Below are 23,641 nucleotides of genomic sequence, written 5' to 3'. Positions count from 1 at the left end.
AGGGACCAGTCCACCACAACTGAAAGTCCATAAGGTCGGCAGCCATGAGGCCTCTGGACGCACAATCAGCTGGGTTTGTTTTGGAGTCCACATGACGCCAAGCATGGCGAGGGATGGAGTCCAGAATTTCCGAAGTGCGGTTCCCAACAAATGTCTTCAGCTGGGCTGGTGCATATGATAGCCATGATAGAACAATTGTAGAATCGCACCATGCAAACACAGTGGTGTTTCTCTGTCGTAATGCAGACTTAATTGAGCATATCAGTTTGCTCAGTAGAAGTGCTCCGCAAAGTTCCAGGCGTGGCAAAGATTGTTGCTTGAGTGGGCCACCCTTGTCTTTGCAGCTACTATCGATACGGAAATAGAGCCATCGTCGTGTATTACTCTGCTGTACACTACAGCAGCGTATGCCTTGATTGAAGCATCGGAGAATCCGTGCAACTCGATGTTGTCTGCGTCGTTGACAACCAAGCGTGGTAGCTGAAACTGCTGCAAAGTGTCGAGATCTGCTCGCCACTTCAGCCAATCGTCTGCCAGTTTGTTTAGGAGTGGATCATCCCAGTCCAGATTGAGTAGCCATAGGCGTTGAAAGAGGATCTTGAATTGAACCACGACGGGTGCCATGAGTCCAAGCGGGTCGAATATCCGTGATACGTCGGACAAGACTTGTCGTTTTGTGCAGCTGGGATTTGCAGATAGACCCACATTGTACGTTAAAGTGTCCTTTCCAGGGTGCCAGTAGAGTCCCAGAACCTTTACTGGTGACGATTGAGTAAGTTGGGTAGAGGAATCGGGGTCCTCTGTTATGGAGTTGGTATTTGATACCCATTTTCCGAGCTCTAAGTTGGCACAAGACATTAGTTGTATGAGTTCGTTTCGATTTTGTAGCAGTTCTTCCTCACTGTTTGCTCCAGTAAGAACGTCGTCAACGTAGAAATCCTCCAATAAGATTTTCGCAGCATTCGGGAATTCGTGCCGATGATCCGAAGCCAGTTGTTCCAATACACGAACTGCTAGGAATGGTGCACATGAGGTTCCGTATGTGACAGTACAAAGTTGGAAATGCTTGATTTGTTCCGATGGATCTTCTCTCCAAATGATCCTCTGAAAGTCTCGATGCTTGCTGCTGACCCAGATTTGGCGGAACATTTTCACAATGTCAGCTGAGAATACGAATTTGTACATTCTGAAGCGGAGGCACACAACAAACAGATCGCGTTGGATGCTGGGTCGTATAAAGAGAGTGTCATTCAATGCCTTTCTATTGGCGTCGCGAAATGAACCATCAAAAACTACACGGAGTTTTCGACCCAACACAGGGTGGTGTGGCATGTAGAAATGCTGCCCAGCACTGATTTCGTTTGACGACAGTGTCCCAAAGATTGATATTCTCGCATGAAATCGATGTATTGGATTCGTAGCGGCTCATTGTGTTGTAAGCGCCGTTCCACCGATTTGAAACGGTTGAGAGCTCCTTGTAGAGTGTCTCCAAATTCAGGATGTGCAGTGTTGAATGGAAGCGAGTGTGTGTGGCGAGGAAGTGTTTCTCGACCTGTTCATCTTCGGGTTCCAGTTTAGTAGTACAGTCGACGCTCTCCAGCTCCCAAAACTTCTGGAGCGACGATTCTATATCGAAGGTTGTGGTAAGTGTAATTGCGTTACGTGTTTGGCGTGTCATGAGTGACGTGACAACCCATCCGAAAACCGATGAAATGGCGATAAGATTGCCTTTGCTGTCATACATCTTCCTTCCTGTAAGTGTAGACCACGTGTTCGCTACCCAATAAAATGTCGATCGGTGCGTTTGTGCAGAAGTTTGTATCAGCCAATTGTAGATCATTGAACACCTTGAGTGCCGATGCGTCGATGTTTTGCCTTCCCAGTGATTACGAGATACTGCCAAGTACATGGGCGTATACATCCAGATGATCATCAGAAATCCGGGACTTGATGTGGAGTTTGCTGCATCCCCTTGTGGTGTCAGCTTTTACTGACAATATTCCCGAAACCAGAATGCCTGAATGTAAACGTGTCAAGCCAAGAGCGTGAATGCAGCGTTCCGATACATAGGAGAGTTCTGAGCCTGTATCCAATAAAAGCCGACAGGTTATGTATTTTCCTTTTGCGTTTTGAACATAAACCATGGCCGTGGGTAATGTACTTCTGCTCAATCCATTTTTTAGTGTTGATGTTGCAGTGCCTTGCGCACATACAACCGAAGATGCACCTTTTACTTGGGCAACGTGACTTGAAGTCACCGCAGTGTTGTATTGAGCATTTGAATTGCTCCCATACTCCTCCTCAGTTTGAGGAAAGCTCCCGATAGTGCTCGATGTGGTACCTTGTGAATGGAGTAAGGTGTGGTGTTGACCTTTGCAGTGTTTGCATGTGTATTTGGATTTACACTTGCTGCTCAAATGACCAGGTTTCATACAGTTGTAACATAAAGCCTTATCCTTAACAAAAGATCGTCGTTGCAAAACTGTCATGTCCAAAAATTGGGAACAGCCATACAGAATGTGTTCTGTCGAATGGCATTTGGTGCAGTTGCTGCCTTCAACCGCCACCATCGAATGTGTGAACCTTTTTGGTTTGTCCCCTTGCGTAGCTGCTTTGCCGACGGTCACAAGCTCCCCTTTGCTCAGTTCCAATTCCTCGCAACGATCATCCAAGAACTTGAAGAAGTCGTCGAGAGTGGGTGAGTCTTTGTCCATACTGCGTTCAATCCACCTGCGCCTCGTGTCAGCGTCAAGTTTCTCTAGTGCCAGATAGATGATCCAACAGTCGCGTCCCGTTTGGTTAACAGCATCCAGACCACGAACAATCTCGTTTGCACCGTCGGATACCTTACGCAAAACCGCCGCATCAATTTTAGTAGTTGTTGGCAAGCTCATAAATTGTTGCAAAAACGTATTTACAATATGCCTCGGCCGATTGTACCTTTCTTTTAGACGCTCCCATGCAGTGCTGTAAGCAGTGTCAGTAATTGCCAAATGATGTACCAAGTTGGCAGCTTCATCGATCAGTAGTGTTTTCAAATGATGGAACTTCTATGTGTTCGTCAAATGCTGTTTGCTATGAATTGCACTTTCATAGATATCCTGAAAGGCTGGCCACTCTGTGTAGTTGCCAGCGAACCGCTTGATTTGAATTTTAGGCAATTCGCTTTGCATTATTGGTGCCGCACCAGCTGCAGAATTCGAATTCGCCGTACCTCTAACTTCGCCGTCACCATAAGCATGCACGGACATGTTCGTTGTGTTCTGGTTTGCAGCTAACTGCTCGAATAGCTGTTGTTCTTGTTGTAGCAGACTGAGTACTGCGTCGTTTTGTAGATGAAGGCCATTGCTGCCATCCCCGATGTTTGTTGTAGTTAGAGTTGCTTTCGACCGTTCTACCCAAGCCAAAGCGCGTGTGATAATGGCCTTAGTTCCCATCTTTACCAATTCCCTTAATTGTTCCATTGTTAACAATTATCAAATGAATACCGAAGCACACCAAAAACTGTACAAGAATCCGTCTCGAATGACCAAAGAATGTTCTGGAACACTCCCTTTTGAGTAACTTGATTTTAGTGGACTGTATTAATTTTATTTCTTGTTCGGTTCGCTGTATTTTCGGTACTGAATAATGCCGACGCAGCGGCAAGCGAATACAGCTGTTTTTTCGTCTCTTACATTCTATCCTAATTTCATTTTGTCTTCGAGATGGACTTAATATATAAAGGTGACAAAATAATATCGGATGCGTTCCTCAACAGGCCCTACAGTCATTTTCGCGTCCCTGCAGGCGTTCCGTTTTATCAACAATAGCTCGGTTTTACGATCCCCTGGCTAGCTGGTCCTATCATTACAAAATCAAAAATCTTTCTCCAGCAGTTGTGTAAAGAGAAGTTGTCCTGGGAAATATGCAGAAGTTTTGGCCAGATTCGGCGTTATGAATTTCCTCGGCTTGTGCTCATTCCGAATTTTGAGCTAGAAATTCACGGATTTTGCGACGCCAGCATAGAGGCTTATGGTGCCTGCATTTATTTGTGTCGAAGGGTCAGCGATCCAGCAGTCACTTACTTTGTGCAAAATCTCGTGTTGCTCCATTGAAAATACTAACCATACCAAAGCTGGAGCTTTGTGGAGCGGAATTGATAGCTAGGTTCATATCTGAGGTAGCAGGAATGAGTGTCTTCAAAGGAAGGTGCTACTTTTGGTGTGATTCGGCTTTTGCGCTATCTTGGATTCGGGACGAGCCGTCCCGATTCAATATATTTGTGGCAAATAAAGTGGCAACGATACAGAAACTGACTGAAAAAATGGAATGGCATTATGTTCCCACAGATTTGAACCCGGCCGACATTCTTTCACGAGGACATTCTTTCTACCAATCGTGTTGAGTGAGTCATCCCTTTGGACTCATGGACCTCCCTTTCTTTGGGGCTCTTCAGATGAATGACCAGCTACGGTGTTGCCTGATAAGCCAACCCTTGAGGCTACGTCGTAAGGTTTTCTTGGCCAAATCACCCTACTTGGACATTGTAGCCAAATCCAAGTATGCGAACTCATTCGCTTCTTTGCAGCGCGTTTTTGGCTACATTCACAAATTTTGCAACCGGATTCGGCGCCCTGGACTCACCGTCTCTGACATTGAGCGTGGAACCCAAATATTGGTGCGGCTGGTCCAGCGTACGCAGCTCTGGGAAGACATGAAATCACTGCGCGCTAGGGGAGTGGTCTCCTCATCCAGCTTACTTTCATTATTGTGCCCTTTCATGGATCATTTTGGACTCCTCAGAGTTGACGGTCGGCTGAAGAATTCTTCGTTGGATTTTGATGGCCGTCATCCCATCATCTTTCCCAGCAATCATCCGCTTACTCTTGCAATTATCTCGCACTTTCATGAGCGGAATCTACACGCCGGTCCTCGGGCTCTGCTGGGATTAATTCGATCCCAATATTGGCCTATTGGTGGGAGAAAGACAGTTAACAAGGCCGTAAGCAAGTGCGTGAGATGCTTTCGAATGAAACCTAGAATATTGGAGCACATCATGGCGGATCTTCCAAAGGAGCGCCTAGACGGTTCTCATGCCTTTGAGATCACAGGCGTAGACTTTTGTGGCCAGTTTTTCTACAACCCGGAGGCACGCAACAAGGCTCCAATCAAGTGCTACGTCTGCGTCCTCATTTGTTTCGCGACCAAGGCTGTTCATCTGGAGCTGTCGACAGTCTCTTTTCTCCACAGCCTAAAGCGCTTACCAGACGAAAGCCACGGCAAATTTGGTCAGACAACGCAACCAATTTTGTCGGTGCAAGGAACGATCTCGTAGAGCTAAGACGCCTGTTTCTCAGCGATGATCATCAGAAGGCGGTTCTGGATTTCTGTTTGGTTGAGTCTATTGATTGGCACTTCATCCTGCCGCGCTCTACACACTTTGGTGACCTATGGGAAGCTGCAGTGAAGACGGCCAAGTACCACTTCTATCGAGCGCCAATTCGGTTCTTGGATTTGATGAGCTGCAGACGCTGTTATGCCACATCACGGCAGTCATTAATTCAAGACCTTTAGTTCCCATTTCAGAGATTCCTGCCAATCTAGACGTTTTAACTCCAGCACATTTCTTGAATGGTACCCCTCCTGCTTTATTCGCTGAGCCTGACGACACGAAGCTAAACTTCGATCGCCTTGACGCCTGGCAGCGCGTTTCGTACCTTCAACAGCTCTTTTGGTCCCGGTGGAAGGAGGAGTACATCACGTCGCTATAGCAGCGCTCAAAGTGGCGAACTCAGAAACCGAGTTTAGCTGTCACCGACCTGGTCCTCGTCAAGGATGAAAATCTACCTCCCATGAAGTGGCCACTAGCGAGGGTGGTCGAACTACTACCTGGAAGAGATGGCGTCGCCCGAGTCGCTGTTCTGAAGACTGCAACTGGAATCACCAATCATCAATGGCTGCAGCATGTTAAAAGGCATCCGCCCATCCAATAAAGCCAGCAATTGCAGGCTCACCTGCATGGATCCTATAACAAAGACAAAATCAGAATCCACCCATACCTAAGGTCGGACAGTGGACAAACAACAAAAACATCGTCTCATTCCCAATCTAAACTAGAGTCAAACCTCAAATACACTGAAACCTTTGTTCTCTGGCTTAATGGCAGCTAATTCGTATTGTAGTGGCGGCAACAGAGAGAATAATGCAAGAAAGAAAACTACAGCCCTACTCGTTTAAGAAAATCCATTCAATTATTTTACCAATCAAGGATACGAAAACAAACTCGACCATCACCTGAATAAACAGGCATGGAAATAAATTTCACAAACAATATGTCAGCATGGATTGTATTGGCTTTTATAGAACAAACGCTGAGCTCTTAATGCATATTCATAGACAAGGAACAATAGGCGCGAGGAACAACTCTTAAATTGTATTGGCTTCTAACAACTGTCATACTGTCCATTTAGCAGTAAGTCTGTCTGTCTGTCTGTCTGTATGTCTGCAACTCTCAATGTATGAATGGAATAGCTGTGTGTGTGAAAAGTATGTGGGAATTGGCGGGTATGGTCATTTATTGGCCAACTGTCGACTTATTTGATTAAACAAGGAAAACAAAAAACATATAAATACATATATACAAGTATTTGCAAGGCGCTCAAACAAAAACGATCAAAAATGGTGAAATAAATTATTCCCAGTCTATCGAGAGAGGCCAAATTAAGTGTAGTGGCGGAAATTTTAAATGTAGTGGCGACAATAAACTATAAGCAAGTGGCTGGCTGCAACCTGGTCAATAAATAAATAAATTAGTTAAATTACAAATAGATTACCATGCAAAAGTAAAAATGGGGTCTGAAGAGGGTTAGAAATATATCGATATCGATATGGTCCATGCCTGTGTCGAGCTGTCGAAAGTTCCATGGGGAGAGAGGTCAAGAAGGTGGTAATGGCATTTATATTTACAATTGGGCCATGGAAGAAACTTGTGCAGCTGGAGGAAGGAAAAAAGCACACAGAACAAATTAAAATACAACAAAACTACTATTATACAAAAACGACCAACTACAAGGAAAAGGAAAAAGGTAAGAGATATGGACAGAAAATGGGGGATGAGCGTGCATTTGCAAATGTGATTTGTATTGGAGAAGCTGGAACATGGTATGGCAAGAAGAAGAGGAGTGGCATTTACAATTGTAAAAACAAGCACTCAGTTCCAACGTATAGCAAATATAAGAGCACTGCAGTCATCCAATTATTAATGGCGAATAAGTAATAGATTAATGGATTTATTGTAACGCTTGTAGTGTACAGATTCGAATTTTCGTTTGTGGCGCCATCCAGCGGTCAGGATGTCTGTGCGAATGCTGGTGGAAAAAGGGGAGAAGTGCGCTTACAGGTTCAAGTGTCAAAAGCGATTTGTGGGAAATTTCTATATCGACTGGCTAGGGAGTTTGCCGCCAAAAAGCCAGCGTCCCCTATCGTCAGTTCTCTTTGGAAGTTTGATTAAGCCAGTGGTGTCTTTCAGTGGCAAGAACCTAAGTCTAATTAGGAAGTGCGAAAATCCGTGATTTAAGCAGTTTTGCGGCTAACAAAGAGGGCGCCCAATTCGGAAGGCGGATAGGCTGTTTCGATCCATTCTTCTTCGGCCACGCTGAGTCCGTCTGGGTCTTGGCGCTTGAGAAGGAGCTGAAATTTTCTGGAAGAGACGGGGAATTAGATAAATTCTGGACGCCTCACGGTCGGAAAAAGCTAAAAGATCTTCAGGTGGCGGGCGCAATACTTTCGGAGAGGTCGAACGACATCCGAGCGCTGGAGCGACCAGCACAAGCGCACATCAAATCAGCCGGAGAGCGGGCTAATTTAGTGCCCGAGCGACTAGCGACCGACACCGTTGTCCTTTCACACGGCTGCGGGTACCCAACTTCGCCGTTGGAATTTATGAATTTCCTCTCCCTTGGTCCCGCTGACTGATCGGCAGCAGAAGCTGGAAACATAGTATTATTCAACCGCATTGATACCAGGAATTAGTGAAAGTCCTACTTGGTGAATTTTCACCTCGCCGGTTGGATAGAGAAGATAGTGGGTAGAATATAAGTAACGTACAGAGAAAGAAATGTGCAAGTGAAGAGTGAGAGGAAGCAAAGAGCAGATTGAGTGAAAGCCAGTGATTGAGTCCTATAGTGTTCCGTTCTATTGCCCATCTTGATTCTTGCCGATCAGTGGTGATGTTTTTCCCGTCCCTATGCCCTTAAATTCTTTTTTTATCCACAGCTTTTCAGATGTTCGTCGAGAAAGCGCTTTCATCGATGGAGCACCAGTCTGGACAAAATAAGGTATGCGTGGATCTTGTTGGTACGCATAAATGCAAAGTCGAGGAAAGGGAGTATAGAAGTAGATAAAGTAAACTACCGAATGTTGAGTCGGGAAAGGTAGAACCGATCGGTGGGAGAAAGAGAATTGGGAGACGAAGAAGCTGAGTACGGCATAGCGTCTTGGCGCCACCGTTTTCCCTCAAGTTTGAGTGCTTGCTCTAGATGGGCTCTCTGCTAATGAAGCTCGAGGGGAAGAAAAAATGAATTTTTTGCTTGTTCAGGTTTTTCGTTTTCTTGAATTCATATAATATTACTACATTTTTGCTTTATATGTTCTATATTTAATCACTTTTATTTTTTGTCATATCATTTTCTTTATACGATTTTATTTATTTATGTTCATTTATCCACCCTGGTGGCCCATTTATCTTTACGTGGTTATGTGTACATGGGAGTTTTTTTTTCTTTTAGTGAGTAAATAAATTTTATAATGTTTTAAATGACAAGAAGTTTGACATCGGCTGACCCCATGCACTGAGAGAAACACCAAGACAGGAGGGGCCCTTCGGATGGTTGCCAGGGGGCAGAAGGGCCGATGGTAGGGAGGGCACAACGGGCCTCAAAAAAAACCTGAGGTCAGGTCGCAGTAAAAACCAACTGGAGCAGATCGGTCAATCCCTTATTAGGGTTTTGGTTGTTGTTTTGGGGAGATGAAGTAAGTGGGATTCTCTATCCCGGATTAGCTTGTCACTAGCACGCAAAATATTTAGGAATTATGATAAAGAAGGCACTTGTAGTGAGCGCTTGTAGGAAGTCGTTTTGATAGTGCCTGAAAGTAGGCAATATCGGTTTCGGGCTATTAGCCAGGTACCGGTATTATAAGTAGGTATCATAAGTTACATGTCATGTAGAGGTAGCGCCATCTATGGGAGATGCTACGAATGGGGCTAAAACGCAAAGACAGTCCCCACACTGTAATCAACCGCTCAGGGTGAATGGCGAAGGATCGGGTCAAAGGAAGATCCGGAGAACCCGAATTTTGCACAGTCGGTAGCCTAGCTTAGTAATTCTTTCTCCTCGTGGCGGCCCAAGAGTCAAGTCGTAGATCAGCACCAAGTAGCTGACAAAAATACAATAAAATATTCGTAAAGTGAGTAGCTGTCATAGGAACGGAATTTGATTGTTAAAATAATTGGCTCTTTTCCCTGGTGCGTCAGTTGGAAAATCGCTATAGTACTGGTCCGCGCACCTGTCCACACACCCATATAGGTGCCTGTGGGTACACTTGTGTTTCGCAGCCCCTGGAGAAAGAGAGGAAATCCCTTCAAATTTGTTCTATGCGGTGCCATTTCCAAGCGGTAAATATTGATATGGCCTCACGGTTGAATTTTCTTGTTGGTTCCTTTCCTTATTCTTTTTTTCGATGTCTTTAAATTCAGAATCGGCACCCAGTTGAGAGTTTAAATAAACGCCCTTTAAACCGGCCATATCGCAGCAAAAGGAAAACAGGTGGAACCAAAGCTTTAAGCCCGCACTAACAACCAGCTGATCCACAGATGTGCGAGCAGTGAACTTTTGCTGTGCGTGCCGAAGACAGCCGTCTGCTCTAACGTAGCTCGGCGAATTGGCGTGTTAGCCGTTAGGTGTTTTTGAACCTGGTCAAGAGAATAGGCGTTCCGAATAGTCCGTGGTGATCAGGTTAAGTCCTAAGCCTCGAAAATTTTCATGTAAGGAGGCCCCCTTGGGCCACGTGCGAACCTAACCTCACGGCGATACCTAGTGATACCGGCCTATGCTAAAGCCTCTGTTGCACAGCCGCCTGCAATGACCTGCCGGACGATTCGGCCTTGAATTAAACAAGTTAACGGTTTAGTCAGTAATAATTTGTGTTTTACGTTATGTCGGTTTGTGTGATAGTTGCTAGGGTAGGCTAACTTGTGAAAGCAGCTCCAACGAGAGGCGCACACATACATATAGTTCGTCGACACCATCGGAGGCAGATTTAGTGTATATCGCGGCCTGAATTCCTTGGACCCGCGCAGTAATTTTTGTTGGTTCTTTTGGGTAAGACAAGTGGACAAAGCCATTATAATGTAAAGTCAAACCCAAAACGAACGAAAAGAAAAACAAACATTGTTCTAATTATTTTGAAAGTGGCTTTAAAAGTTCGAGCTTTAAAGCGTCCACGCGACAGTTTCCTAACAGTGAGTTATGGCCAGGCAGCACCAGGTGCGCAGATTGGTTTTTTTTGGTTTTTCAGATAAAAGCGTCATAATCTCACTAACACAGAGACACCCCAGCTACGAAAGATCTTTCGGCGCGGGAGCAACCAAGCAAACCAACACACTGTAAGTGAGCTTTTCCCTATTAAATTTATCTGCATATGCCAACTCCGCGATCGCTGCCAAAAGCTTCCCTTTTGCTAGCGCTGTTCGTGGGTCGTTGACCTCAAACTTTTAAATTAACCACAGCTGATTTGACTGCTTGCATGCACTAATATCTGATGCCCGATGCTGTTGGCGGAAGTCGTTCGACTTACGACCGTATAATGCCCTATAATTTTATGTTTTCTATTTAGGGAAAAATAATTAATTTATATCGCACTATATCGAAGTGTTTGTAATCACACCTATTTATACCTATATCTTTATATTTATATAAATATCTTAAGTATATATATACCTCTCGACCGAGACCCTATGCTAGCCCCCAGTCGTGTTGTTCTTATTCCCTGTTAGCTTACGCTTTGGTTTGTCTGAATGATAATGGAGTTAGCTGTTAATAAATTGTTTGTTAATTTAACTATGTGCTAAAAGGTACGTCAGTTGGGGAACCATGCTGCCGTGGAGCGAAGAAGGATAGCCGACACCGGACACTCCAGGGATCCTGATATTAGTTACCTCGGCTCATCAGGATCATGGTAGGGTGGGCGTGGCACAACTCAGTGCCAGCAGAGTTGTCCGAAGCGTAGGTAGAACCCTCTCCCTTCTTTTTCTATCCTATTTTTCTCTTTTATATAATAGCCCGTGCACCGGCTCCCTACCATTCCTTCCCCTGCCTTTCCTCCGCCCTCCCTATACCGTAAACGCAGTACGCGAAGTTAATAGAATAGTAAACTGCAGGAACGAAGCACACAATTGGAAGGTTCCTCCACAAGAACCCATACCCATAGCCGACCAGAGACGAGCCGTAGGAGCAAGCGCGTACTCCTTCCAACATTGTCGACCACCCGCTTCATTGCCCGAGGATTATCTTCGTTAATCGTTACACACTTCATGGGAGGGGAAGCAAGACCACCACACCCATAGCCGACGAGCCTGAGCCGGAACATTCCGCGTGCGCTCCTCTTCCATGCCCAACACCGCGCCTGGAGTTAGTATGTGTAAATTTAATTCGTTACATTATATAGAAAGAAACAAACACAGATACATGCAACTAAAAGTAAAAAAAAAACAAATTACGTTTACTTAGATCAAACGAGACAACAAGGTACGTGCAATCATTAAAATACATAAACACAACAGTTTTCCTTATAATTAATCTGGATTATTTCTTATCTATTTTTTTTTTTAGTAAAAACTAACAGCAAGACGAACAACAACAAAGCACCAGTAGGGCATGAGCAAAGGCAATGCAATATATGTATACATTGTCCCGCCATACCGACCGGCTCCGTCGTCACACTGTCCACAAAACATACACCATGCTGATAGAATTTTTGGGTTATTTATGGGCATCTTAATTATTTGTAGTGGCATGCAAGACGTAGGAGACGCCTTCGTCAGTGTGGTAGTGGCCTCATCAAGATGCCGCATGGTTATGTATGGCATCGAGCGGCAAATCTGGTTCGGCCGCCCGGACAAAATTTTAGCTGTGTGTCTCTGCTAATCCATGTGTATGTGTGTATTTGCAGGCAGCGTTCAGGAAATGGCATCAATATAAACATCACCCAAAATGGGTGGCTGCAGGATGAGACGACACACACTAAACACAGACACATAAAATGCAGCAACGAGCGACGTACTGGTCCGGCCGCCCGTGCCTTGTCCCGTGCCTTGGAGAGAGAGGGCAGACACTCTGACTATTGAAGTCTATTGAAGTTTGATGTGGCTGCTTAATATTTTCGTTGTTTTTTTTTTATTTTTAATTGGCTTTCTTTTCTGCTTTTTTTGTTTTTATGTAGTGGCATCAGTCTAGTAATGGACGTCCTCATCCATATGGCTCTGGCCGGACAGCGCTCTGGCGATTTGGCCGCTCCATATGCGCTGAAGATCAGCCACAGGGTCCTCATCCGTCCACTCGCCATCATCGCCATCGTCGTCGCCATACTCGGCATCGCCATCGGATACATCCATCACTGGGTCATCCAAAACAAGGACAGGCGCTGGCTTTTTGGGTGGTATTGGTTTTGGCTGAGTCCCAGGCGCCAGTGACCTCACCACTGGTACATGCAACGACAACGAAGACGATGCATCCAACGGCCTCGATGCTGGAGTAGGAGTGGCCACAGCTGATGCTGCCGCTGGAGCTGGAGTGCTGTTAGTGGCAGTACCAATCCTCGCCGGCCTCTTCCGCTTTCGTCCAGTGGCTGCCACCCCCACTCTGGCAGGAAACATTCCCCCCGAAATACTCAGCTCCTGCTGAGGCGCATGTGATGGGTTTCTTTACCTTTTCCCATCCAATTGCTTCTAAGGTGAGGAACCTTTGTTGGAGGAACTTAATAAATTCAGATACAGACTGTAACTCTTTTGTGTTTTGTATGACTGTTCATAAAAAGTGTGAGTCTGACGTTCTAATTTGTTTGTCAAAAAAACATAGCAGAATCGGTTCCCATCCAGATGTCTTTATATTTTTATGTTTTTTAGTGCTGATAATGTTTCCTTTACATTATCGTGCAAAACCTTAATTGATTGTGCATCTTTGGATGTGCTTGGTTGATCCAGTAATCGTTGAATCAATGCGTTACTAAGCACTCTTTTGTTGCTAAAACGCTCTTGTCGCATATTCAATGCCGTTGTATAGTTGATTTCTGTTAGCGTAATATGGCGTATTCAATTTTCCGCTTCTCCCGTAACATTGGTTTTTAAATACCACATCTTCTGAATAACGGGTATCGATGCTTCATGAATCATTTGTTTAAAAATGTCATGAAATTGTTGCCACTTTAAGTAGTCACCATCAAAGTTAGGGATGGCAGCCTTAGGCAGAAGTAATGTATTATGCATATGAGGAGCAGCGATAAATGGCTGAACAGGGTCTGATTCAGTCATTGCTTGAATTGGTAATACTGCATCTTCAGCTGCAATATAGCTGTTAATGTTATATCCCATTTTCACAGGATCGATGCATTTGGAATGTATTTTGACATGGATTGTTCTATTCTCATTCCAATATTTTATGATTATTGGTTTGAAATCCTTTCGCGTCCCAGTTGTCATTCTGTTCATGATCCGCTGTAGACTTTCAAGCAGCACCCTTTGTTCTCGCATCATGGGCTCTATTCCGTTTTTTAAGTAAAGAGGAGGATGAAGCTACAAGGAGCCTTTACAAACTTCAACAAAACAAAAATGAACACCGACATCTTTCACCTGTAATGCGTAAAATATGTTAAATTACGTTCTATTTTATTGATTGAAATCGTAATCCATGTTGGCCCTCTCAGCTCTAAGCAAAAGAAAAACTGTGCGGAGAATTTAACATATTTTACGCATTACAGGTGAAAGATGTCGGTGGTCATTATTATTACTTCAGCTCATGTATGTTGACCTCCTTCTCCAGCAGCATGGCCTCAAAGTCCGACTCCAGGGCGTTGTATAGCTTTGTGATTTTGTCGAAGTCGATCTGTTTCCTATCCAGCAGCTCGCCGCTATGGGCGCATTTTTCATTGAGCTACTTGCACTGGATGAGGGTCTGCTGCAGCTTGGACTCCAGCTGGGTATTGCACTGCTCCGCCCACTTCTTCTCCTCGCGCAGTTTATCGAGGCGGCTCTCCAGGCTCAGGCGTATCACCTGCGTTTCCGGTAGATCCTTCGATTGCTGCTTCTCCTGACAGGCAGTCTTCAGCTGCTGCTCCATGCTGCCCGCACGTTTCTGCTCCTCCTCCAGCTTCTTGCGTGTCTCTGCGGACTGCTGGGTCATGTTGTCCTGCTCGTGCGACTTCGATTTTAGCATCTTCTTGAGCTTGTGTATCTGTGCCTGCTGCGGGAATCCCTGCTCCCATATATCCGACAGCGAATTGCTTGTCGAATAGCTATATATGTCTGTATGTGCTTGCACCGTGGTGCCGTCAGCGACGAACTTGCAACGAAATTTGGCTTGAAGTCGTTTTATGTTTATGTTTGTGCTTGCGGGAGGGGAATAAATAATCAATTTTTTGCAAGCGCACACACAATCGCTTTTGGCTCTGTTTGTAGTATAAGTTTAAAAATGTTTAGCTTTAAGAAGTCAGAATTAAAATTGTTTGTTTTAGTTGTTTGGTTACGCAGCCAAATAGTGGCCAAATGCATAGATTATAGCCAGTGGTGCAGCAGTAGAGTAAATCCTTATTATTGTTCGTTGTTTGCACTGCCCACTGTACTAAATTGTCATTTACCTACAAACTCATGCACGCATTCATGCTCCCTCACGGCAGCAGCCTATGCAGCCGTTCTCTTTCGCCTCTTCATCCCACACCTTTCTTTCTATCGCCTTTCGCTATCACTCTCTCGATCTGTCGCTCTCTCGCTCGCATTAGGGCACAGGCAATTCGGCCCGCCTGCCCTTTGAATTAGTCTTGATCTAGCAACCACTGCACATCGTCTTGGAATCGAGCTATTCAATCCGACACCGTCTTGAACCGACCCCCGCGTCTTCAATCTTACCCCGTCTTGAATCCAGCTAACTATCCTTTCGACTCTGTATCGCTTATTTACTTCACCACAATAAACTGTGAATATATATATTGAACAATCATCGCCTTTTTAATAGTATCGCAATACAACGCTACTGAAGAAGCTCAGTAGCTCAACATTTGGTGACCCCGACGTGATATAAACATTAACTCGTTAAATTTTATCACAAAAAACAATAACATTTGTCGTTCTTTTAATTCGCATTGAACCACGGTTTTTTCGGTATTCGGCTGTGCACAAGCAACAAAAACGGGGCTCGCGTCGTCTGCTTTGCGATCTGCTTGCGGTTCTTGCTGCATTTACTGCAAGCGTTCGTTCTTCTTTGCGGTCATCTTCCCGCTAGGAACGTTTTCTAGCGCCTGCGCCGAAATGGGTGCGAGGAACGACGGTGCAGTGACCGCTGCTGGAAACAGTCTGGCTTTCCTAAAGCGGAAAGCACCAGCGTTATTTGAACGGATGAAGCAGCTAAAAGTTGTCTTGGAGAACGCTTCCCTATTCGACCACTTCATGCTCGTTGGCAGGCAGAAGCAAATCGAGGAGCTGCACGGCACTTTAAAACCGTGCACAGTGAACTCGAGGAGCTAGACTTCGACGAGATTGGGAGTGAACTCGCCGATGACTTTGAGGAGCTGTTTGTGACGCTCAATGGGATCATTCTCGGAGAGATCACTAAGCGGTCCACTTCCGTAACTCCGCATCCTGCGTATGGTAACGGAATCACACCGGCCCCATTTCAAGTGGATTCGTGCGCGATTTTGGAGCCAATCGGACTGAGCGACAGAAACCAATACCAATCGAAGCATCCGTTTCTTGTGCCGGCTCTTCATGGTGGAGCAGGAGACGAGGAATCCTATTCAAAGTTAGAAGGCGGCCTCGATTGCATCAACACAGGTGGACTTGCGTCGGATGTGGTTCCTGCTCAGCCTACGACCTCGTTTACGGACCTTCAGGCCTTGTGGGTTCTCTGCAAACGCTTCGTTCCGGCCGATGTTCATCCGAACGAACCCACGCTCTCTGCTGGCGGACGTAATTCTGGGCATCGCGCTGGACCTCAAGCTGTGCTGGGCCAAAGACCATCCCGACATTGGCCTATTGGGGGGAGGGCAGAAATTGCTAATCCCTCAGTCAGTTCAGGAAATCATGCTGATCTGGACACATCACTTCCAGTGCTTGGTTTTAATGCGCTATTCTTTTTCGCCTCTTCTTATTCTGTCGCTGAGCATCACATGACATGGCTCAACTTCAACCGATTAGATGTCGGACAACGCGTTGCTTTCTTGCAGCGAATCTACAGGTATCGACGGAAGGAAGAACGGCCCCATCAACAACAAGCTTTGTCTGCTGAACGCTGTATGCTGTTGAAGGAAGTTTGTTAAAGACCCGTGATCTTCAACGGGGGGAGTATGTTTGGTTACGCAGCCAAATAGTGGCCAAATGCATAGATTATAGCCAGTGGTGCAGCAGTAGAGTAAATCCTTATTATTGTTCGTTGTTTGCACTGCCCACTGTACTAAATTGTCATTTACCTACAAACTCATGCACGCATTCATGCTCCCTCACGGCAGCAGCCTATGCAGCCGTTCTCTTTCGCCTCTTCATCCCACACCTTTCTTTCTATCGCCTTTCGCTATCACTCTCTCGATCTGTCGCTCTCTCGCTCGCATTAGGGCACAGGCAATTCGGCCCGCCTGCCCTTTGAATTAGTCTTGATCTAGCAACCACTGCACATCGTCTTGGAATCGAGCTATTCAATCCGACACCGTCTTGAACCGACCCCCGCGTCTTCAATCTGACCCCGTCTTGAATCCAGCTAACTATCCTTTCGACTCTGTATCGCTTATTTACTTCACCACAATAAACTGTGAATATATATATTGAACAATCATCGCCTTTTTAATAGTATCGCAATACAACGCTACTGAAGAAGCTCAGTAGCTCAACATTAGTAATATAATGGAATAGTGGAATTCTTCAGCAATCCTGATATTCCTCAATCCGCTCGATGTTAGTTCTTGCTCTTCTTACCGGGCCGGACTAAGGTGTCACTCGACCCGTGCCAAGAGTCAGCCTGGCTGGGGGCCCGGTATAAAAACTAGCCCAGTCGTGAACGGAGAGCTCAGGGACTTGGCAGCCCCCTGTTCTAAGTATGCCTTACCCGGGTAACGCAGAGCTCTGCCGGGGTGGACCGTTCCCATTCTCTGCAGCTCGTGGGAATTATATGGATAAATTCAATAATACAAACAACAACAAAAACAAAAACGAGAGAGGCACTCCCCAAATGCCTACAGGGAGCAATCCCAAGCGAGAGAAGGCAACGGCCCAAAGGCCTGGCCAAATCCGCTCAGAAGCAGGAAAGACCTGCACGGTGAAAGACGCGGGTATGAATCCGGGTGGGTCCCATCCCAAACCTGGGATGGGTGGAAAGACAACACCCAAAACTGATACCATGGTAGGGCAGCTAGCAATATTGCGGCTGCTCAACCTTCTGGTGAAGCGGCGGGTGATGGCTTACCATCAGCCAGCGTCCAAACCAAAAAATTCAGTTATGCCGAAAAGAGGAGTGCTGGGCACATACTCCGTCGGCAGAACGCAAGCCAGGAAGTCAGTCCAACAGCAGACTGGCTGAAGAAAGTGGAATGGGCCTCGGTGGTGTTGCCCGACTTCAGTATGGAGCCACAGAAGGTGGCCGCCCAACCGAAGAGGCAGCGCTCTCAAGAGACGCCCGGACCTGTCGCGAAGCGATCCAGGGTCACACCGAAATGTATCCTTCGCGCAGATTGCCAAGGAGAGGACGCTGATAGGCGTTCTCGACAAAGGCAGCGCGGAGGGGAAAATACCCAGAAGCCAGTGGAAGTGGGTGGAAGCGGCACTGGCCGACCGCTGCTTCGAGCTTCTCGAGAAGGATCCCGGGCCACCCCCCGTCTGCAAAGACATGGGATGGTTCCAGGGGAGCATCAAGGTGGTAGCCTGCGAGGATGAGCGCTCCGTAAAGCTATACAAAGCTGCGGTGGCGCAAATCGGTGAGGTCTCATGCCGGGGCAAAGCTCGTCGCTGTGGACTGGAGCGAGGTGCCCAGTAGGCCAAGGGCCCGTATATGGGTACCGGCCACTTTCAAGGAGCCCGAGCGGATCCTCACGATGTTGCAGAGATGCAACCCCACACTGCCAACCTCAGATTGGAGGGTGGTCAAAGTGGAGGCATCAAAGGGCCCCACAAATCAGGCAGTGGTAGTCCTAAATAAGAAATCGCTAGCCCCGATCGAGGCAGCCAGGGGAGAGCTTAACTTCGGGTTCAGCTCGGTGACCATGAAGGTCTATAAGTCGGACGCAGCGACCGAGGCGCGTTCTGTCAACAACCCAGTTGAGCAGGACGTTGCCTTGGAGATCGAGGCACCCGAAGTAGACCCGGAGCCGGAGCCGGCCCTGGAGAGCTACTCCTCGGAGACGGAGCTGATGCTCGATTTTGAGGCGTTGTGTCGGGACGAGATACTCGACGACTCTGACGCCGACATAACAGTGGTGGAGAACGTTTCTAATGAAGTCTCTGAGGCTTCTGCAGATAAATCTCCACCACTGTAAAGAGCATCCGCTGCCCTGATACCCGCTTAGTCGCAAGCGGAGGGGACATAGTCCTAATCCAAGAGCCCTGGGTGGTAGGAGGCAGGGTCTGTGGATTAGCGACGAAGGACTACAAGCTGATTGTAGCCCAAACTGAAGGTAAAATCAGAACCTGCATATTAGCAAGAAAGCACCTAAATATCTTTCTGCTCCACAAATTTAGCAATGGCGACAATACGGCAGCTAGCCTAGAGCTACAAGGGACACGCCTAAACCTGGTGTCGTCCTACATGGCTCACGAGGAAAGCGATCCTCCCAGTGACCTCGTTCGCAAAATTGCCAGCGACAGCGAGAGGTCGGATACAAGCCTACTAATAGGCTGCGATGCCAACGCTCATCACACCCAATGGGGGAGCTCGGATACAAATGCAAGGGGTGAGTCACTTTTCAGCTTCATCCCGAACTCCAACCTAATTATCGGTAATCGGGGTAATGACCCCACTTTTATCATAAAAAACCGTGAAGAGGTTATTGACCTCACTCTATTGTCTCACAAACTGTCAGACATAATGGAAAGTTGGAGAGTCCTAGAGGACCACTCCTTCTCCGACCACAGGTACATCGAGACAATCCTATCGCTCGAAAGCACCATACCCACTAGCTATATTAACCCAAGGAAAGCCAACTGGGATATGTATAGTGCAAAAATGGAGGAATTACTCCCCCCCCTAGCCCCAAAATGCCCTGACACACAAGACAATCTTAATCGTCTTGTGGACAATTTCACGGAAGCTTGCAACAAGGCCTTCATGGCAGCTTGCTCCCCAACCAAACCAAGAGGGAAAAAGAAACCCCCCTGGTGGTCTAAACATATAGATACCCTCCGGAAAGACTGCAGGACTCTCTTTAACAGAGCCAGAAGCAGCAGCGAGGAAGCGCACTGGGAAAATTACAAAAGTAAGCTAACCCTATACAAAAAAGAAACAAAGAGAGCAAAAAGGGCCTCTTGGCACAAATTTTGCTCCGAAATTGAGGACAAGTCAGAAGCCGCAAGGCTCGCAAGATCCTGTCAAAAACATCCCCTCGGTGGGATACCTCAAGAGAACGGATGGTACGTGGACTAACTCTAGTGAGGACTCCCTACACATTCTACTCGATACTCATTTTCCTGGGTGTACGACCATCGAGCCGGCAGACACCCCAAGTGAAGGCCCGGAAACCTCGATGGGGCACATCCTCACAAAACGGAATATTAGCTGGGCAGTAAACAGCTTCAAATCCTACAAATCGCCTGGCCCGGACCAAGTCATTCCGGCTCAGTTGCAAAAAGCCGGGGACATGGCCATCAACTGGCTGCAAAGTATCTTCAGGAAGATACTGACAGTGGGAAAAATTCCCCGAGCTTGGTTAAAGGCTAAAATAGTCTTTATCCCCAAAGCAGGGAAACCCTCACACACAACCCCAAAAGACTTCAGACCAATAAGTCTATCGTCCTTTCTTCTCAAAACCTTTGAGAGACTAGTCGGGCTGCAGCTGAGGACAACTATAAATCCTCAGTGGCTGTCAGGCGCTCAACATGCCTACCAAAAAGGAAAATCCACGGAAACAGCACTCCATGAAGTAATCTCGGCGGTAGAGAAATCTCTACAAGTCAACGAATACTCCTTAATCGCTTTCCTAGACATTGAGGGAGCTTTTAACAACGTCATACCAGGAGCCATCACAGAGGCCCTGACTGACCTGGGAGTGGATCGTCACTTGATGATGCTCTTAGATCAATTGCTCACATGCAGGACAGTGACATCATCAATGGGATCGTCCACTCAGTCTAGGTATGTCAACAGAGGCACCCGCAAGGTGGTGTCCTGTCTCCCCTTCTATGGAACATAGCAGTCAATAAGATACTGTGTGACCTGGAAGGGGGGGCTGCAAGGTGGTAGCATACGCGGACGACGTTGCCAGTATTTTCTCGGGAAAATTCCCTCAAACACTCTGCGATCTAATGACCGCAAAGCTCGCGCGACTCTCAGAATGGACAGAGTCGCGTGGACTGGGAGTCAATCCCTCTAAAACGGAACTTGTATTGTTCACAACCAAATACAAAATCCCGTCCCTCAACCCCCCAATACTAAACGGATGTAGGCTCTCCTTCAGCGACAGTGCCAGTTACTTAGGGTTGGTAATTGACAAAAAACTTAGCTGGAACCTGAGCATCAAAGACAGAGTGAAGAAGGCTACGATAGCACTCTATACTTGCAAGAAAGCCATTGGGCTAAAATGGGGCATGAACCCAAGAATAGTCCAATGAATTTACCTAGCAATAGTAAGACCAATACTGCTCTACGGAGTCTCAGTGTGGTGGCCTGCCCTATCGAAGGGGAACATCACTAAAAAACTGGGCACGGTGCAGCGTACTTTTCAGCGCTATGCATCAGTGGAGCTCTGAGCACAACACCAACGGATGCGCTAAATGCTATCCTATGCCTGCAGAGCCTTGACCTTGCAGGTAAGGAGCAGGCAGAAATGGCCGCAATCCGTCTTAGAGACTCTTACCAATGGGTGTCACATCACACCGGTCATGCGTCCATCCTAAACGGAAACAAAATCGTCCCCACAAAAACGGACTACTGCGTTCCGAGGGAGTATATAGATACCCCCTTCGAGACAATCATCCCTCACAGAAACATCTGGCTTGAGGGACCACCTGGTCCAAAGGGAGCCATTCGAATCTTTACTGATGGCTCAAAGCTGGACAACAAGGTCGGAGGAGGAATCTACTCCGAACAGCTGAACATAAGACAGTCCTTCAGGCTCCCGGATCACTGCAGTGTCTTCCAAGCAGAAGTCATAGCGATCAAGGAGGCCTTGAGCTGTCTTCAGGAAATAGCCCCTGCGGCAACTCATATAAATATCTATAGTGATAGCCAAGCTGCGATCAAATCGCTGAATGCGATAACATCAAGCTCGGCCACCATGGCAAACTGTCGCAAATCTCTTCATGAGATGGCTTATCAGTTCGTCATCAGCCTAATATGGGTCCCGGGTCACCAGGACATTGAAGGCAACTGCATAGCGGACGAGCTGGCCAGAGCTGGCACAACAATCCCCCTTCTCCATGATACGGAGGATATTCGTATGCCAATGGCCACCTGCAAGCTCAAAATAAAAGAACATTTTAAGCGATTAATAAATGACAGATGGCAAACCGTGTCACTATGTCGCATAACTCGGCAAACATGGCCTAACATCAATAGGAAGCGCACCGATGAGCTTTGCAAACTCAGTAGGAGTAGGTGCAGCTCAGTCATACGCTCCCTCACGGGACACTGGCTAATAGGCACACATGCAAGCAGGCTGGGCGCCCCATATAACGACTTCTGTCGAAGCTGTAGAGATGAGGACGAGGAGGAGACTGTGGAACACCTGTTCTGCTCCTGTCCGGCTCTCAGTAGAAGGAGACTGCAATACTTGGGCGCTCCTTTTCTAATTGACATCTCGGACATGTCTACAATCAGTCCCAGACGGATCGCAGGCTTCATAAGGGCATCCGGATGGGATAATGGATAACATAGGGTCTCACGAGGGAGAAGGGAACGTAATATGCGGTATCACAACGGGCCGAAACCGGCCTAGGTGTGTCGGGTCTCTGACAATCCCGACAGCCGCTTCAACCTAACCTAACCTAACCTAGTTCTTGCTCGTTCGTTTATTTTCTCTATATTTATTCTAGTGATCATAGATCTTCATACATGTTTTTATCGATAATATCGATTGCGCTTCTCTTCTTGTACATTTTCTTTTTAGCGCCAAATTCAAATTCATTGACAAATTCATGCTAACATTGCTAAAGTTCATTAAGCTGATATAATATATTAAGTGGCGTCAACATTCTCCCCACCTTGGAAGCTCCTTCCAACATTAAGATCATCTGTATCGGTCGGCAGTGGGCAGAGCTTGTGTACGCTGCGCTTAAAGAGTCCAGTTTTGGTCTTGAGTCTTACAACCCGAACTACCCCATCCGCTCCTGTGTGTAACTCTGCAACTCTTCCCAGCAGCCATTGTCCGTGTGGCGCATTGTCCTCAGCAATAAGGACCCGAGTGCCAATTTGAATGTGGTTGGCTACAGTGTTCCACTTTGTTCGCTTCTGCGGCGCCAGAACATGTTGTGTACCACCAGGATGCGTTTCCAATGGTTGCTCATGGACAGCTGCAACAGTGCTTCGTCGAATGGTTCGACCAGCGTGTTTAGCGGTCGGCCAACCAAGAAATGCCCGGGCGTCAACGCTTCCAAGTCATTGGGGTCCGATGACAATGTATGCAAAGGCCGAGAGTTCATCACTGCTTCTACTTGAGCGATGGACGTCGCCATATTCTCGTAGTTCAGTGCTGTACTGTTGGTGCAGTTCACCAGCATCTGTTTGGCCACCTTCACATCGGTCTCCCATAATCTTCCAAAGTGTGGTGAGCGCGGGGGGATGAAGTGAAACTTGACTCCTCGCTCACTGCATTCGTCGTCAATGAGCTGCTGACTGGGCGGGTCGAAAACTCTGTTTAGATCTGGTGAAGTGCCTACAAAATTGGTAGCGTTGTCGCTAAATCTGAGCTCAATCCACGTCGTGCGAAAAACCGTTTGAGTGCCGCGATGAAGGCATTTGAGCTTAGGTCCGACACGATCTCTATATGGCAGGCCTTTGTTACGAAGCATACGAATATGCCCAGATACACCTTGACTGGGCGTTTTCGTCGCATGTTGAAGTGCATCCATAAAGGCCCAGCAAAGTCCAGTCCCGCTCGCTCGAATGGGTAGATATTGCCTCGCAGTCGACTGGGCAGGCAGCGCTCCCATGAGCTGTGTTGCATAGACCGGTCGACGACGAAATCATGGTATGCAGCCACG

At 46.8% G+C, this 23,641-nt stretch overlaps 1 protein-coding gene across 1 annotated transcript; it reads right to left on the bottom strand.

Moving 5' to 3' along the window:
- Positions 1-270: 270 nt before the first annotated feature.
- Positions 271-2,894, bottom strand: LOC121404544. Its single transcript, XM_041594197.1, has 3 exons — positions 2,584-2,894; positions 903-1,261; positions 271-839 (listed from the first exon to the last, which is right to left on the bottom strand). Exons 1-3 carry the CDS (start codon positions 2,892-2,894, stop codon positions 271-273), a joined length of 1,239 nt encoding a protein of 412 aa, XP_041450131.1.
- Positions 2,895-23,641: the final 20,747 nt, after the last annotated feature.

Source organism: Drosophila obscura, unplaced genomic scaffold, assembly GCF_018151105.1.
Source record: "Drosophila obscura isolate BZ-5 IFL unplaced genomic scaffold, ASM1815110v1 contig_213, whole genome shotgun sequence".
Taxonomy (NCBI): Eukaryota; Metazoa; Arthropoda; class Insecta; order Diptera; family Drosophilidae; genus Drosophila; species Drosophila obscura.
The sequence above is the reverse complement of the archived record's forward strand: the minus strand, read 5'-3'. Positions and strand labels throughout refer to the sequence as shown.

Excerpts from the sequence above, each read along its gene's own strand:
- LOC121404544 (XM_041594197.1), bottom strand. The coding sequence starts at position 2,894 with ATGAGCTTGCCAACAACTACTAAAATTGATGCGGCGGTTTTGCGTAAG. Across the intron at positions 1,262-2,583 it reads CAAGGGGACAAACCAAAAAG|AAAGGCATTGAATGACACTC; the intron begins GTTCACACATTC and ends CGACGCCAATAG. Across the intron at positions 840-902 it reads CGTTCTTACTGGAGCAAACA|AGCTCGGAAAATGGGTATCA; the intron begins GTGAGGAAGAAC and ends GTGCCAACTTAG.